Source organism: Mastomys coucha, unplaced genomic scaffold (genome assembly GCF_008632895.1).
Source record: "Mastomys coucha isolate ucsf_1 unplaced genomic scaffold, UCSF_Mcou_1 pScaffold23, whole genome shotgun sequence".
Lineage (NCBI taxonomy): Eukaryota > Metazoa > Chordata > Mammalia > Rodentia > Muridae > Mastomys > Mastomys coucha.
Window position 1 is genome coordinate 96772620 of NW_022196906.1, and position 13895 is coordinate 96786514.

The 13895-nt window shown below is 50.7% G+C and overlaps 1 protein-coding gene across 1 annotated transcript in view; it reads left to right on the top strand.

Annotated features, from left to right (window-relative positions):
• Rab6b (RAB6B, member RAS oncogene family) overlaps positions 1–13895 on the top strand; it is a 70920-nt gene that overhangs the window by 26528 nt on the left and 30497 nt on the right. Inside the window, exon 2 of the mRNA XM_031343520.1 lies at positions 3139–3197. Coding sequence (XP_031199380.1) covers positions 3139–3197 — 59 coding nt within the window. The remainder of the gene's footprint in view (positions 1–3138; positions 3198–13895) is intronic.

The following is a 13895-nucleotide window of genomic DNA, read 5'->3' on the forward strand; positions in this document are numbered from 1 at the left end:
GACTCTACCCCACGGAGATGGCTGGTGTTGCTGAGCCCCGGGCTGAGAGTAAAGAGAACTCAGTGATGGTTTGCCTGCTTGTTTCTAATAAAGTCCAGCCCTGCTGTGCTGCAGTGTGTCCTGAGCCTCCCAGGCAGTGCCAGTGCGGCAGGGTGACCTTGAGGGTGGAGCGGGTGGGAGGCTGGCTCTCTGAAGGGTTCCTGCAGGGATTCAAGGCTGAGGTTCACCAGCATTTCTTGCCCCTCCTCCCACTGTCTGTCCTGGTACGTGCTGACCACAGCTGCCCCTCTCAGCACCTCACCCTTGCCATGACCTGTAGTAACTCCTAATGAGGTCTATTGCCAGATTCCAGCATCTTCTACCCAGGGCTGTTGTAGAGGGCAAGAAAGGAGCAGGGAAGAACCTTCTGCCCTTCAGGGTGGGGCGAAGTTGGCGGTGAACACCCCAGGCATGCGCCACAGGGCTCTTTCCTGTAATGCTATGGTGGAGGCTAATGTGAGTGAACAGAGGGAATGCCTTATACTTTGCTCAGGCCTCCTGGAGGTCTCAGGAGACAGCGTGGAGGATGCCTGCCTTTTCCTGTAGTCCCTGGTGTCTGCTAGCATTTTCAAGCTTTGTGTCCAGAGCAGGGCACTTCAGTCTCCTGCAGACTATTGAGCCTAGAGACCTCAGAAACCAGGCTCAGGGCAGAGACCCTGCAGTTCCAAATTTGGCCAATGTGGGGCTGCAGAGAAACAAATTGATCAGAAATAAAAAGGAGGGACAAATGCTCTGGGAACATGAGGACCGGGGAAGGATGAGGCATGCTGGGATGTGGGGAACCATCTCCAAGAAGAGAAGCTGGAAAATGTTGGGGGGTGCTCCCAAGACATCTATACTTCTGACCAACTATTTCTAAATCCAGGGGGTCCCTGTTGCCCCTTAGGTTCAAGAATAGAAACCCAGAAAACCCTTAAGATTGTAATGGTGGGGGTGAAGGGCAATGGAGAGACAGCTCATCTGGTCGCTTGCCGCGCAGTCATGAAGACCAGAGTCTGGCTCCCCAGCATCCACATTAGAAGCTGGGTGTGGTGATCTGCGCATCTGTAATCACAGCCCTGGAGTGGGGAGGATGGGCAGAGGCAGGCAGGTCCCTGGAGTGCCAGCGTCACCAGTCAGTGAGCTCTGCGGGGAGGAAGGGCAGAGACAGGAATGGGGAGGACGGGCAGAGACAGGAGTGGGGAGGACGGGCAGAGACAGGCAGGTCCCTGGAGTGCCAGCGTCACCAGTCAGTGAGCTCTGGATGCAGTGTGGCTGTTCCCTCTCCTCACAGAATCACAGCTCGTCCACCTTCAAGGCATCCCTGTGTGTTCACACCCAGGAGGCTCTGCAGGACCTGGCTGTCTGGAATTCTTACCGGGGGTTTCAAGCGCTGGTCAAGTGCTGTCCATGTGACAGAGCTCAGTGCCCAGCCTGCCTTCCTTCCCTGGAGGTTGGATTGATTCTGGGGCCCAGTCCTCTGGTCTTAGAGCTGGCAACCCCATCCTGAGACCACCTAGGGAACCACCACCTCATTAATATAGGCTCAGGTAGAGTGACTAGGGCTTAGGAAAAGGAGAGGGATACTCGTGTCGTGCCCCCACCCCCAATTCCAATCCAAGCCTGTTGTGTCCCCAGCCCAAGACGAGGAGTTAGCGTCTTCATTACACAGCCTTGGTGATGGCGGTTCTGTTTTTCTCCTGTCGTATGTCATTCTGGAAATTTCCTCAGCTATCTTAAGCGACCTGACACCTCTTGCTCTTTAGCATGTCCTGTGTGCCGTTCCTCTTATGATTTTCTCACTAATTAACATTCTCTGTATCTTAGTTATGTTATAATGAGGCACTAAGGTCCAGAGGAGTGGTGACCACCTCAAGATGACACAGCTAATAAGTGCCCCAGTAGGATTCCGCCTCAGCTGGGTCAGACGTGGGGTCACTTGGCAGCAGCTCAAACCTAGTCTGTCAGAGGCTCCTGGTCAGGTGACTGCCTCTCTTTGGCCACTGTTGGCTGTCAGGAATGATTACACTTGTCTTTTACATGCTGTGTGCAGTAGATTCAGTCCCAGCAGAGAGCCTTTCCATGGATCCCATTGGGTTGACCTGCCCTGCCCGGGCTAGTGACTAGCCATCCCACTTGTCCCAGCCTGGGGATGGCCTGCTAGACAGTGGACAGGACAGAAAGGCCTTAGGCCTTAGGCCTCTGCCTTCTCGGTCAGGGGTACTTACCTCCTGCACTCTTTTCTGAACCCCTCTCGGCTCTGGCTGAGTCCTGGTGGGGCAGAGGAGAGAAGAATTCCATTTAATGACCTAACAAATGTCCCTTCTTTCCCTCCCAGATGGCCCGAAGTACAGCAGTTGGCATTCTTGTCACTGCCGTGTCCCAGGGGACCTGCACAGGGTTGTGTCAGAAGTCAAGCCCTGCAGTTTGGGAAATTAGCGGCATTTATGGGTGTCCCAAGAGACTCATGGCATCTCAGCCACACCAGCAGTCTTCAGTTGGGGAACATTTCTGCCCCAGTGAGGGGGTTACGGACATGTGGATATGCCTGCCGTTGTCACAGTATTTAGGGGTCCTCTTGTCAATTACACAGTGGGATCTAGAGGTACTTACGGCCTAGCGTTGAGCTGAACAGTCAGGCACACTCTGTGGGAAATAGGCTTGCCTTTGAAAGACCGGAAAAAGGTCTGCTTTCCCCTCCCCCTTTCTCACCAGTGTTTAAGTTGAATAAAGGGGAACCAAAGAAAGTCTACCTTGAGCCGATAAGCGGTCAGGTGGTCTGTCCAAGGGAGCACAGGCAGGCAGCCGTGAGAAGAACATGCTGTTGGGATCTCGGGTCAGCTGGTGCCTGGGGTCAGGGCAGACCTGGACTTGGGTGGTAAGGACTGGAGAGAGGGTAGGAGGCCTCCTCCTCTGTCACAGCCTGGCATCTGACAAGTGTGCCCCACCCCAGAGCTCACCTGGTATAGACCGTCTCAGCACTTGGGCTCTTTTTCCCCGGGTCTGCTTCTCCACTTTCTGTGGTTCCTAATAAGCCAGCCTTTCGAGTGCGTGTGTTTGGAAGACCCTGGCCATAGGCTCAACTGACAGCTGAACCTCTCTCTCCTTTCTGCCTTGCAGTCGGGAAGACGTCTCTGATCACGAGGTTCATGTATGACAGCTTCGACAACACCTACCAGGTGAGGTCTCCACTTCCCACGCTCCCCCTCCTCCTCCCCTGCTTCTGTCTCTGCCCCTGGGCCCTGTCTGGAGTGCCTTCCCTAAGTACTGGGCCTATGCAGGAAATGAGCTCAGAATCCAGATGTTGAAAAGGAAGCTTTATTTATTTATTTATTTATTTATTTATTTATTTATTTATTTGGAGAAATATCAAAACCAGAGAGGGGATCTTTTGAAGAGGCAGGTTGGAACCATTACAACATTTGGTTATGTTGTGGGGCATGCAGAAAAGGGCAAGATGAAACACAAGAGCAGTTGGAGAGGCTGCACCTCAGGAGTGGTCCTGTTGGCTGGACTTCACATATGCGTAACCCAGACCACGCACGGACCTCTCCCACACCCGTGCATATACATGCTCACATTTCCCGGACGTCACACGCACTCATCCCTCATCCCTGCTGCTGAAGCACACCCTGCCACAGAGAGACATGGGCAGTTCGTTGACCCTGCACTGCGTGGTCGGGAGACGGGGCATAAAGACCTCTGTGGATCCCGGTTTGGGAATGGTGGCCTGGGCTCAGCCACAGACTCATAGGTGAGCCCAAACAGAGTTCGTGAGGGGCCGAGACTTATCTGTTTGGTATCCGTGGCGGTGCAGGGGGCCGTTTCCAAGTGAATTTCCTCATAACTAAAGCATTTCGCCAAAGTTGTTATCCCTACCACCACCACCTTTGAATATAGCCAGTTCTCCAGCTCATTTCTCTAATCCTGTGGGATACTAGCTCCCAGACACGATAGTAGCTATTACTTGGGAAAGGGAGTGTGCGGTTTCAAGCAGAGCTGGGTTGTTCAGACAGGGACGGCTGCTCTCACTCAGCCTTGCTTCTCGGGCTCTACCCTCAGCCCAGGGCTTCAGTCTGCTGAAAGCAGATGCAGCGACTGTTTGAATGTAGAATCCCTTTGTCAACACATTCTCAAGGACAAGTATTTATAGATTCACTGGGGCAGCTGTTCCAAGATGCCGCTCCCCACCGCTGGGTGTGGAGCAGCTCGCTGTGCTTGCGAGTCTCTGTTCGCTTGTCCGTCTGTTTGTCAGCGCCCCGGTGCAGTCACCTTGTCCCAGTTGCCCTCCGAGGACCCCCTTTCTGTTTCCCTCAGGTTCGTATTCCACTCTGCCGTGGGTGGGCTGCAGTCCTATATCACGTGGTCGCCAGAGGGATTGTCTGTGGGGAAGGACAGGAGACTCTGTGTGCGTAAGTGGTGAATGTGGTACCACGCAGGGCTTTGGGACATTGATGCTAGTCATACTGTTATGTCCTTTGCCAAGCCAGGACTTTGCATCGCTGTGGTCTGACTGTGGAGCAGAGGTGACATCCCTAACAGACTCCCTTCTAAAGTCACCCATCGTGCTCTGTGCATGCACACACATGTGAGTGTGTGCGCCTGTGCACACGCTCATGGTTCTATTGGCTTTTCCCTTTCCCTTTTCGACACAGAGACTCATGTGGCTCCAGCTGACCTTGAGTCTTCTGGGTAGCAAGGAATGACCTTGATCTCTAGATCTTTCTGCCGTCACCACACCTGGCTACTGCTTGATGTTTTTTTTTTTAGTGATCTTGTTTTTCGTTGGCACTGCATTGAGATTCTTAGCAGCAGTGGACAAGTCACCTTTGAAATTTTACCTCCCTTCCTCCCCATTGTCACCCTTGTTGCTGACACTTGTCACTCAAGTCAGGCTTTACTTGCTGCTGTCTGTGTGTGGTGGAGCTGGCATAGCCTGAGCCTCAGCTCCTGTCATTGTTCTGGCTCTGCTCTGAAAATTCTCCCAACGCCTGAAGCTTAGGCAAACGTTTAACCTGAATACAGAGGCCCTGCCACTTGTATCAGCTCCCACGAGCCTTTGACTGCAGCGTGTGCTCCTGAAGGCTACTTGGGCCCCTCAAGTCTAGGGCCACTCCTCTGAGCTTCTGGTTCTCACCTGTGTTTTGGGAAGTGCCAAGTCCAGGATCTTCTTGGGGCCATCACTACACAAGGCCTGGCCACAGATGTTGTCACCGGTGCCTAAGGGCACAGTAATGGCTCCTTGCCTCAGTTGACTGGTGCCATCAGACTGAGCGTCTCCCAGGTCCACTGTCATGGTGAGTCAAGGGAGATCACAGAACAGATGCTGCTCTCCTCGTGCATGGTAGAATTGTCTGACTTGGTTTCTTTACAGCCTCAGGTGGAAATCCTCTCCTTAATCCCTTTAGAGCAGTAATTAGGCTGAAAGGCTGGGCTCCACTTCTCTCAGTCACTCACACACACACACACAAAGACATAGATACACAAAGACATATGCATACACACACAAAGACATACATACACAAAGGCACACAGACATACATACACACACAGACACACACATACACTCACACACACACAAAGATATATACAGACACACAAAGACATACATATACACACAAAGACATACACATAAAGACGTACACATACATACATAAACACATACATACAGATACACATAGACATACACACACACACACACACACACACACACAGGCACATGATTGCTCATCTTAATCCTCTGGAGATGGAGAACAGACTTTGTTTATTTTCTTTTTCTGAGCATAGCAGCAGAGATGAATGGGAAGTAGATAAAGTCCCCAGGGACCCTGGGAGATGAAATGTGTTTCCTCTCAGACTGTCCCACTGCACAGTGACTGTGCCTGTCACCGTCCCACCAATATCCTGTCCATCCCGGCAGCAGTACAGTGTGGCAGAATCTAGACCCACTCAGTCAGCTCCCAGGACAGTGTTTCCCCTCTCTCCTCATGTCTCCAGACTCCGTCCTCTCCTTCCATTCACTCATCCTGACAAAAGACAGCTGGGTACATGGCCTGCCAAAAGGCAGAAGAAGAAAGCAGCGGGGCTGAAGAGCCTGGCCCACCCTCAGTGGGGCACAGAGGGCAGGGCGCATCCTTAGCCACAGTCAGTTCCACCTTGGTATAGAACTGAGCATGCAAGAGGCCCCAAAGGGCCACCACCATGCAGCCCTGAGCATGGTAGGCTAGGGGTCCTCATCTGAACCTCTCAGAAGGTTCTGTTTGGGGCCCTGGTGAACTGCCACTTTTACAGCCCTGGGGACCTTTGAGGCGCATGTCTTCTTCCTTTACGTACCTAGCAGTTACACACACACACACACACACACACACACACACACACACAGACACACAGACATGCACACTGACAGACACACACTCACACAGATACACACACTGACAGACACACACACAGACACACACACACACTGACAGACACACACACTCATACACACACAGACACACACACACAGACACACACACACTCACACATACACAGACACACACGGACACACACACACTTTATTTTCCACTAACACATCCTCTCTACAGTCTCTTGCTGCCCTGCCTAATCACACCATACAAACGGATTCACATATACAGTCTTCACTTGGTGGAAAACCAAGTCTCAACCAGAGGGAACTATGTCTGTGATGAGCCCTCCACGTAAAACCCCAACTAAGAGGTAATATGTTTTGTAGTGTGATAGCATGATGCAGCGGAAGTGGGTACCTTAGTGGGCCCACCTCGAGGTACCCCCACCAAGGTACCAGCCATACAATGGGGTCTAGTATAAAATGAAGTTTATTTGGGGCATGAGAAGGGGGTGTGGAGAGGGGGTGGAGGCAGAGAAAGAGGACAGAGAAGGAGAGAAAGAGAGACAGAAGGGAAGAGGCCAGCGGGGAACACTTGGGGAGAGAGAAAAGGGAGAGAGGACAGAGTGGGGGCGGAGGGTAGGGCTGGAGAGAAAGGCCAAAGAGTCTTTTTATAGCAAGCCAGGCTCATACCTGGCTGTTGCTAGGTAACTGTTGGGCGGAGCCTAGAAGAAATGCTAGCAAGAGGTTTTCTTCAAATTCTACCTAGGGAAAAAAATCTGGACATATCTTGTAATAAGAGGTGGCTCCTGGTGTGCCCTCCCCACCCATGCCAGCACACACCCAGGGAACCCCAGTGGGCCCTTGGGAGGGTCAGCTGTGTGAAGGAGCCCTGATAATAGGAGGTGTGGTCCTCTGGAGGTCACTCCTGGCTGAGGTTGGAAAATCGGTGCCTAGTGGGGCTTTTCCCAGCCTCTGGTTCTTGTCTGCAAAGCTGGCAGCTCAGGCCTTAGCATCTTACAGAACTGAGAAGTGATGAGAACTCAATGCTGGGAGCCCATGGCCCCTCCTGTAATTCACACCAGGATACAAGGTTAGAACACCACAGATCTAATGGGTTGCCTCGGGGAGAGGCCCACGTGCTGAAGGGCTGCTTTCAGAGGACACCTGTGAGGTGGGGAACTGTTTCAGACTCTGAAGGGGTTTCCTAGGAAGCTCTGGTCTTTCTGGCAGGCTCAGATCTCCTGAGATCTCTTGCCTGCAGCTGATCCTCAAGCCACTGCAGTCTGTTCTGCCCTAAGGCTTCCCACACTCCTTCTTGGGGCTGCCTTAACAAATTACCACAAACTGGGTAGCTTCAAACAATAGGAGTGTATTCTATCCTCACCTTCCTGGGGGCCTGAGGGTGAAACAAATACCAGAGAGCCCTGCTCTTTTGGAGGTTGGGGGAGGGCATTCTCCCTGCCTTTGGCAGTTTCTGGTGGCCTCAGATGCTCTTTGTTACAGGCTTCGAGATTTCCATCTTGCCTCACTCTTCATGAGATCTGAGTAGATGAGGGGGATGGATAGATATGGGTTCTTGTCTGGGCCCTAGAAGTGGACGCAGCATGCATCTGTATGCATCTGTACTGGGGAGCAGGTCCTAGTCGCCTCACATGAAGCCTTGGATTTTTATTTCTGTTTCCTGCCTTGTCCTGATTACGTGCTGTTGCTGTGTGGCCACAATGCAGTAACTGGCCTCTTACCTGACAAGCTGTGCTTCCTCCTCAAGGTGAATACACATATGCATCTACACACCTATACTCACATGCAGATACACACATACGTGCACACACATCGCACGTACCAGCACACACGCATTTATGCAGCATCCACACTCACGATGCTGGATCCCCTATATATCCATCAGCCTTTCCTGAATACTGGAATAAAGCTTCTGCAGCACCCTTCCTCTCTCCACTGTGGCCGGATCCAATCCCCCTCATCTCCCACAGGCTCCACTCTTTCTCCAGGTGGCCTTCCTGCCCACTCCAGCAGTCATCAGTCACTGGCTTGCCTGGACCACATACACCCAAGGGACCACGTCACTAACAGTTTTTCACAGGTTCAGACGCTACTGGAGGGGAGGGTGAATGGGCAAGGACTTGGTTGGCCACAGTGATATTTCTCATGATGTGAGCACCATGACCACCCAGGGGTCTGGTAGCAACGTGTTTTCTGTATTAGTATTATGAGGAATAGAACCAATAACATATATTCACATATGTATATGAATATATGTTATTATACACACACACACACACACACATACACACAATTATAAATTGGGCAGCCATTTTTCATAGGGAAGAAAGTAACCACCGGACAGATTGTGACCTTGAAAAGCCAGGTGCCTGCCCTGTGACCTTGGGAGCCAGCATCACCTCCTCCAGACTGAGTAGCTGTCATTGGCTGGCAGTTACCTGGCCCTACGGGTTTCCCAGAGGCTGTGAGATCCTCCCTACCAAGCAACCACTTTGGGCTGAGTCTTTAATTTTACCAGGCTCATTTGCATGCTAATTTGCATAACTTTACCCAGCTACTTTGGTCTGATGGTTGGCTGTGCCTGAAGAACAGCAGAGTCATTGTCAAGGGCTTGTCTTGCCCAGCTGCTTTCTGCCATTTACGGATGCGGATGCTTCTCTCCAGCGCTGGGCTCAGGCCCGGCCCAGGCAGAAAGAAGACACACATACTTGCCTTTTCATTCTCTTCCCCAGAAGGAATAAATGCTGGAGTCAATTTATGCAAATTGCCATGCAGATTTCCTCTGTAGACTTTATTGCTGTATCTTGTCAGAATGTGGATGCAAATTTATATTTCGTAATAAATGCACAGAGCTAAGAAGATTTCAACAAGTGCCGTAGGGAACATCTTGCTCAGAGATCTTCTTGCTCCGATGTGCTGGTGGAAGTTCTGTGCAGAAGAATGCATGGAACCCGCCAGCGTTGAAACCCCTGTTGATACTGTTTAATACCACACTCAGAGGAAGATTACCAGTGGGAGGAAATCTGTGCTTGTTAATATTCTTTGCATGTGTAAAATAAAGTGGCTGCCATTTTTCACAGGCAGTGCTGTTTGCAAGTGCAAAGGAATAAATTAACATTGCCAGGTTCGGGGTCACGAATCACAGTAGACTACACCCACTGCAGTCTCCATCAGAGGAGACATCACGAAATGCAGGCAGAGTAGGTACAGCTGTGTGAGGGGATCATGGGGCTTCTGGACTGACAGAGGACTCCCCAAACACATGCCTGTTGTTCATATTTCTTGATATCTCATCCCCTGTGGGGCAGCTACCATCGGAAATGATTTGTCCCATACCTCAGAAGAGAAAACAAAGAACAGAAAGGCTACTTTGACCATGACTTCTTGGCGCAGTGGAAGAGGGGCGTTGCCTCTCCTCGGCTTCACCTTCCTGAAGCCCTGCCTTTGCTGAAGCCCTGGGAATGCCAGATCCTTGGGATGTTGATGAAGATTAGGACAGCAAAAGTTCTTGAGGGGCTGGGGGGCGGCGGGGACAATGACTGGCAGATTAGGAAAGAAACAGTTCCTGTCTCTCCAGTGCAGCACTCAGCAGAGCTTTTAACGTGCCACTAGAGGCTGGGAAAGGAGTCCTTTCCCCGGAATACTTGCTTGCTCGCTGTTTCTGTTCATCCTGAGCAGAGACTCTGAGGCCATACCGCATAAACAAACAGACCCCAGGCAGTCTGCATGGCTTGGCTATGCTTTGCCTGGACAGCCATGGGTCAACTGGTACCTGGTAGCAATTGCTCATTTTTGTTGACCATAGCATATGACGGAATGAAGTGCTGTCACAGAGTCTTAACTCATTTGGTCCAGCAGTCCTTACAGGGAGCTCTGGAATCTTCACTTGAGAGGTGAGGGGATTGAGGGCTAGGGAAGCTAAGCGGACTCCTTAGTTCAATTGATAGAGTCTAGTATGCATGAGACCTTGGGTCTTCAGTGTGGTACACCTGTAATCCCAGTACCCGGGAGGTAGAAATGAGGATGAGAAGCTCAAAGCTGGGGCTGGAGAGATGGCTCAGGGGTTAAGAGCACTGACTGCTCTTCCAGAGGTTCTGAGTTCAATTCTCAGTCAACCACAGGGTGGCTTACAACCATCTATAATGGGATCCAATGCCCTCTTCTGGTGTGTGTCTGAAGATAGCTACAGTGTACTCATATGCATAAAGTAAGTAATTTTTTTTTTCAAAAAGGAGCTCAAAGCCATCCTTGGTAACAAGTTAAAGGCTGACTTGGGAGCTAGGGAAACAGTAGATCCTTTCAGGGCAGAAAAACAAAACAAAACAACATACATACATATATACATATATGTATGTATATATATGCATATGTATGTATGTATATATACATATGTATGTGTATATGTATGTATGTGTATATATTTCTTGATATCTCATATATAAACACACACACACACACACATATATATATAAACAAACACAAATAGCAACAAAGAAAACCCCACTGGTGCCCACTGGACACATGGCCCACTCCTGATGGCGTGTCAGCCTCTCTGGGCCAGCTGGAGCCTGTCCTGAGTGGCCCTAATAGACACAGCCTGAGTGTGCTCCCTTCCCAAAGAACCCGTGAGGGTTCCTTGTCACCTTGGCCGCAGGGCAGTACCGGGGCTGTATGTGTATCAGAAATCCTGGCATTCCCTTCAGAGCAGGAGGAAACCCCACCCCCTCCTCACTCATCCCAGTCTCATCCCTTCATGCCTTGGTACAAATACAATGTAAACTTGAGTGTGGTCCATTACCACATATTCGCACACGCATACAAGCACACATCCACCAATATACAACTCTCCTGTGTGACCTGTGTTGACCCCTGAGAGGGAGCCGGCATCCCCAGGCCTAGCTGAATAGTTATTTGTTCTTGTTATCTGGTGTCTCCTTCCTCCAACGTTCGCCTGAAGTGCGAGTTTCCTTCACAACCAGACCACAGGTACAAAGGAGAAAAAACCTAGCTCCGTGATCGAGGGTACTGGGCTAAGTGTGGCGGAAACACCACCTGGGGCTCAGCGTTTGATCCCAGAGTTTCCTGGTGGCCACGAGGAAAGGAAACCGTGTGCTTGGTTCTTATAACTACAGAAGCGTTCAGGTGTGTGATCAGATGTTGCTACCACGTAAACTAACCCACGTCACCCACAGGCTCGTGTGTTTGAATGCTGGGTCACCAGCAGGTAGGGGTGTTTGAGGAAGTTGTGGGACTTTTAGAAGATGAGGTCTAGTGGAGGAAGTGGGTCTCTGTTGGGGAAGGCAGCACTGCAGTGGATTATGTTTATGACCTGGCTCCAGTCCTGATCCACTGTGGTGAATACAGCCTCACTCTCGCACCCACCATGGGCAGGAGCTGGTCACACCTCCCCTAAACCATCAAAATAGAACCTTCCTCCCTTCAGTTCTTTCTGTCAGGTATTCTGTCTCAACAACAGAAAAGTCCCCAACGTCTAGGCTTTCCTGGGGCCAGCCTACAGAGATGAAGTGGCTTGGCAGGTAGACTGGCTGGTAGCAGTATGAACATCAAGGTAGACTCCTCACATGGCAATCGGAGCTTCCGACTCACTGATCACTAAAGTGTGCTGCCCGCCTCCCCGCCTCACTTCCTGCTGCCACCATATTGCACTGTGTAGACAAACACCTGAGGTCCCTGGCCTCCACAGTTGGAGCTGACACAGGTCAGAGTCTGTTGGACGGTGCTGAATAGCAATTAAACAGTACTCTACACAGAGCCCAGGAGCCCCCGGAGCTCCACTTGGCTATATTCTGGTCATCCCAGCTCATGCCCTGTAGGAATGAATGCCCATCAGTCTGGATCTACCGTTGTGGCTCTCCACTTGGGCGGTATGAGTGATGATCAGGCGCTGTCTGTTTTCACTGGTTCACGTGGTGTGGTTGCGGCTACCTTTCTGTAATCTGCTCCAAAGGAGTCGGCCTGTATTCGCTGCTTTTCCACGGGTATCACCAAGCACCCAACAGAAGTAGCCTCATGTAGAAAGTGTCGATTTGGGAGTGTGATTTCAGAGATGTTGGCCAATCATGGTAGAAAACACATAACGCAAAGCAGTTCACATCATGGTGACCACGAAGTAGAGAGAGGGGCATACAAGAAGCAAAGAGAGGAGGCAATACAAGAAGCAGAGAGAGGGGGCATACAAGCGAGGGTCTGAGCAAGGACACACTATTGACTTACTTCCTCCAACCAACCCCCATCTCGTACGCCTTACTATGTCCCAGTAATGCCATTGTCTTATGAACCCATCAAAGGATTGCTCCGTTGATCAGGCCAGAGCTCTCATGAGCTAATTGTCTCTGGAAATGCCATTACACACACACACACACACACACACACACACACACTGGTGAACGGATGAACAGACAGACAGATAAATGGAGAAGTGCATTATTTATCTCCTAAGTGTTTTTCAGTCTGTTTGTTTGTTTGTTTGAATTGGAAACATCCTCCATAGGCTTATGTTTTGAATGCTTATTCCCCAGCCTGTGACACTATTCTAAGAGGCTGTACAATTTTTAGGAGGTGGGGCTCTAGCTGGTAGAAGTAAGACACGGGGTGTGGGTCCTTGAAGACTATGCCCAACCCCTTCTTCCTGGGTTGCTCTCCTCTTGCCGGGCTGCTGTGATGTGATTTGGCCACATTCTGCTACTGCTAGATATCCTTCCCAAGCAATGGGACCAGACAGCTATGGACTGAACTCTTGGAAACTATAAGCCAGAAGAAAACCCTCCCATTCTTGAGCTCTCATTCCTATTGAGTATTTTGGTTGCAGGGATCTAAGATTATATATTAGTAGTACATACTAATCGACTCAACAAACTTAACCACTACTCAGTGCACAAAGGCCATCTTTATGTCCTCACCTGAAGCCATGTCCTAGCAGCAGAGAAGGTGCAGAGTGGTCCTTGTCACACTGCTGACTCATGATCACACCCTGGGTAAGTCATGTCTCTAGTCTGAACTTCTGCTGAGTGAGTCTATGTTCCCACATATACCAGCTACTCCACTTGTTAAAGCCTTGCCTCAGCCACGCACACACCCTTTCTGTGTCTCTGAACACTCGCCAAGTCCGACCTGTCTGAGTGTCATCCACATGCCCTGCCCCGAGCCTGCTCCCTCCCCTTGCCCACCTTCCAGATATACACAATTGTGTGCATCTTCCTTGCGTTTGTCCCGTCTACCAACGAGGATGATCTTTCTAGAGCTCCGGCTAGGAAATCCTTCTGAAGTTTCACTTCATCCAGTTCCCTGGCTTCCTCAGGTCCTCTCCTCAGGTCCCTTATAACAACCATTGGCCCCAACCATTTCCTGAAAGAAATTCATAGCTTCATACTTGAGGGTGCTGCCTTCTCCAGCACTCTCCTGCCTTTACCCGTGTGCTGACCCTCTCTGTACTGACCCTCTCTCTCTGTACTGACCCTCTCTCTCTGTACTGACCCTCTCTCTC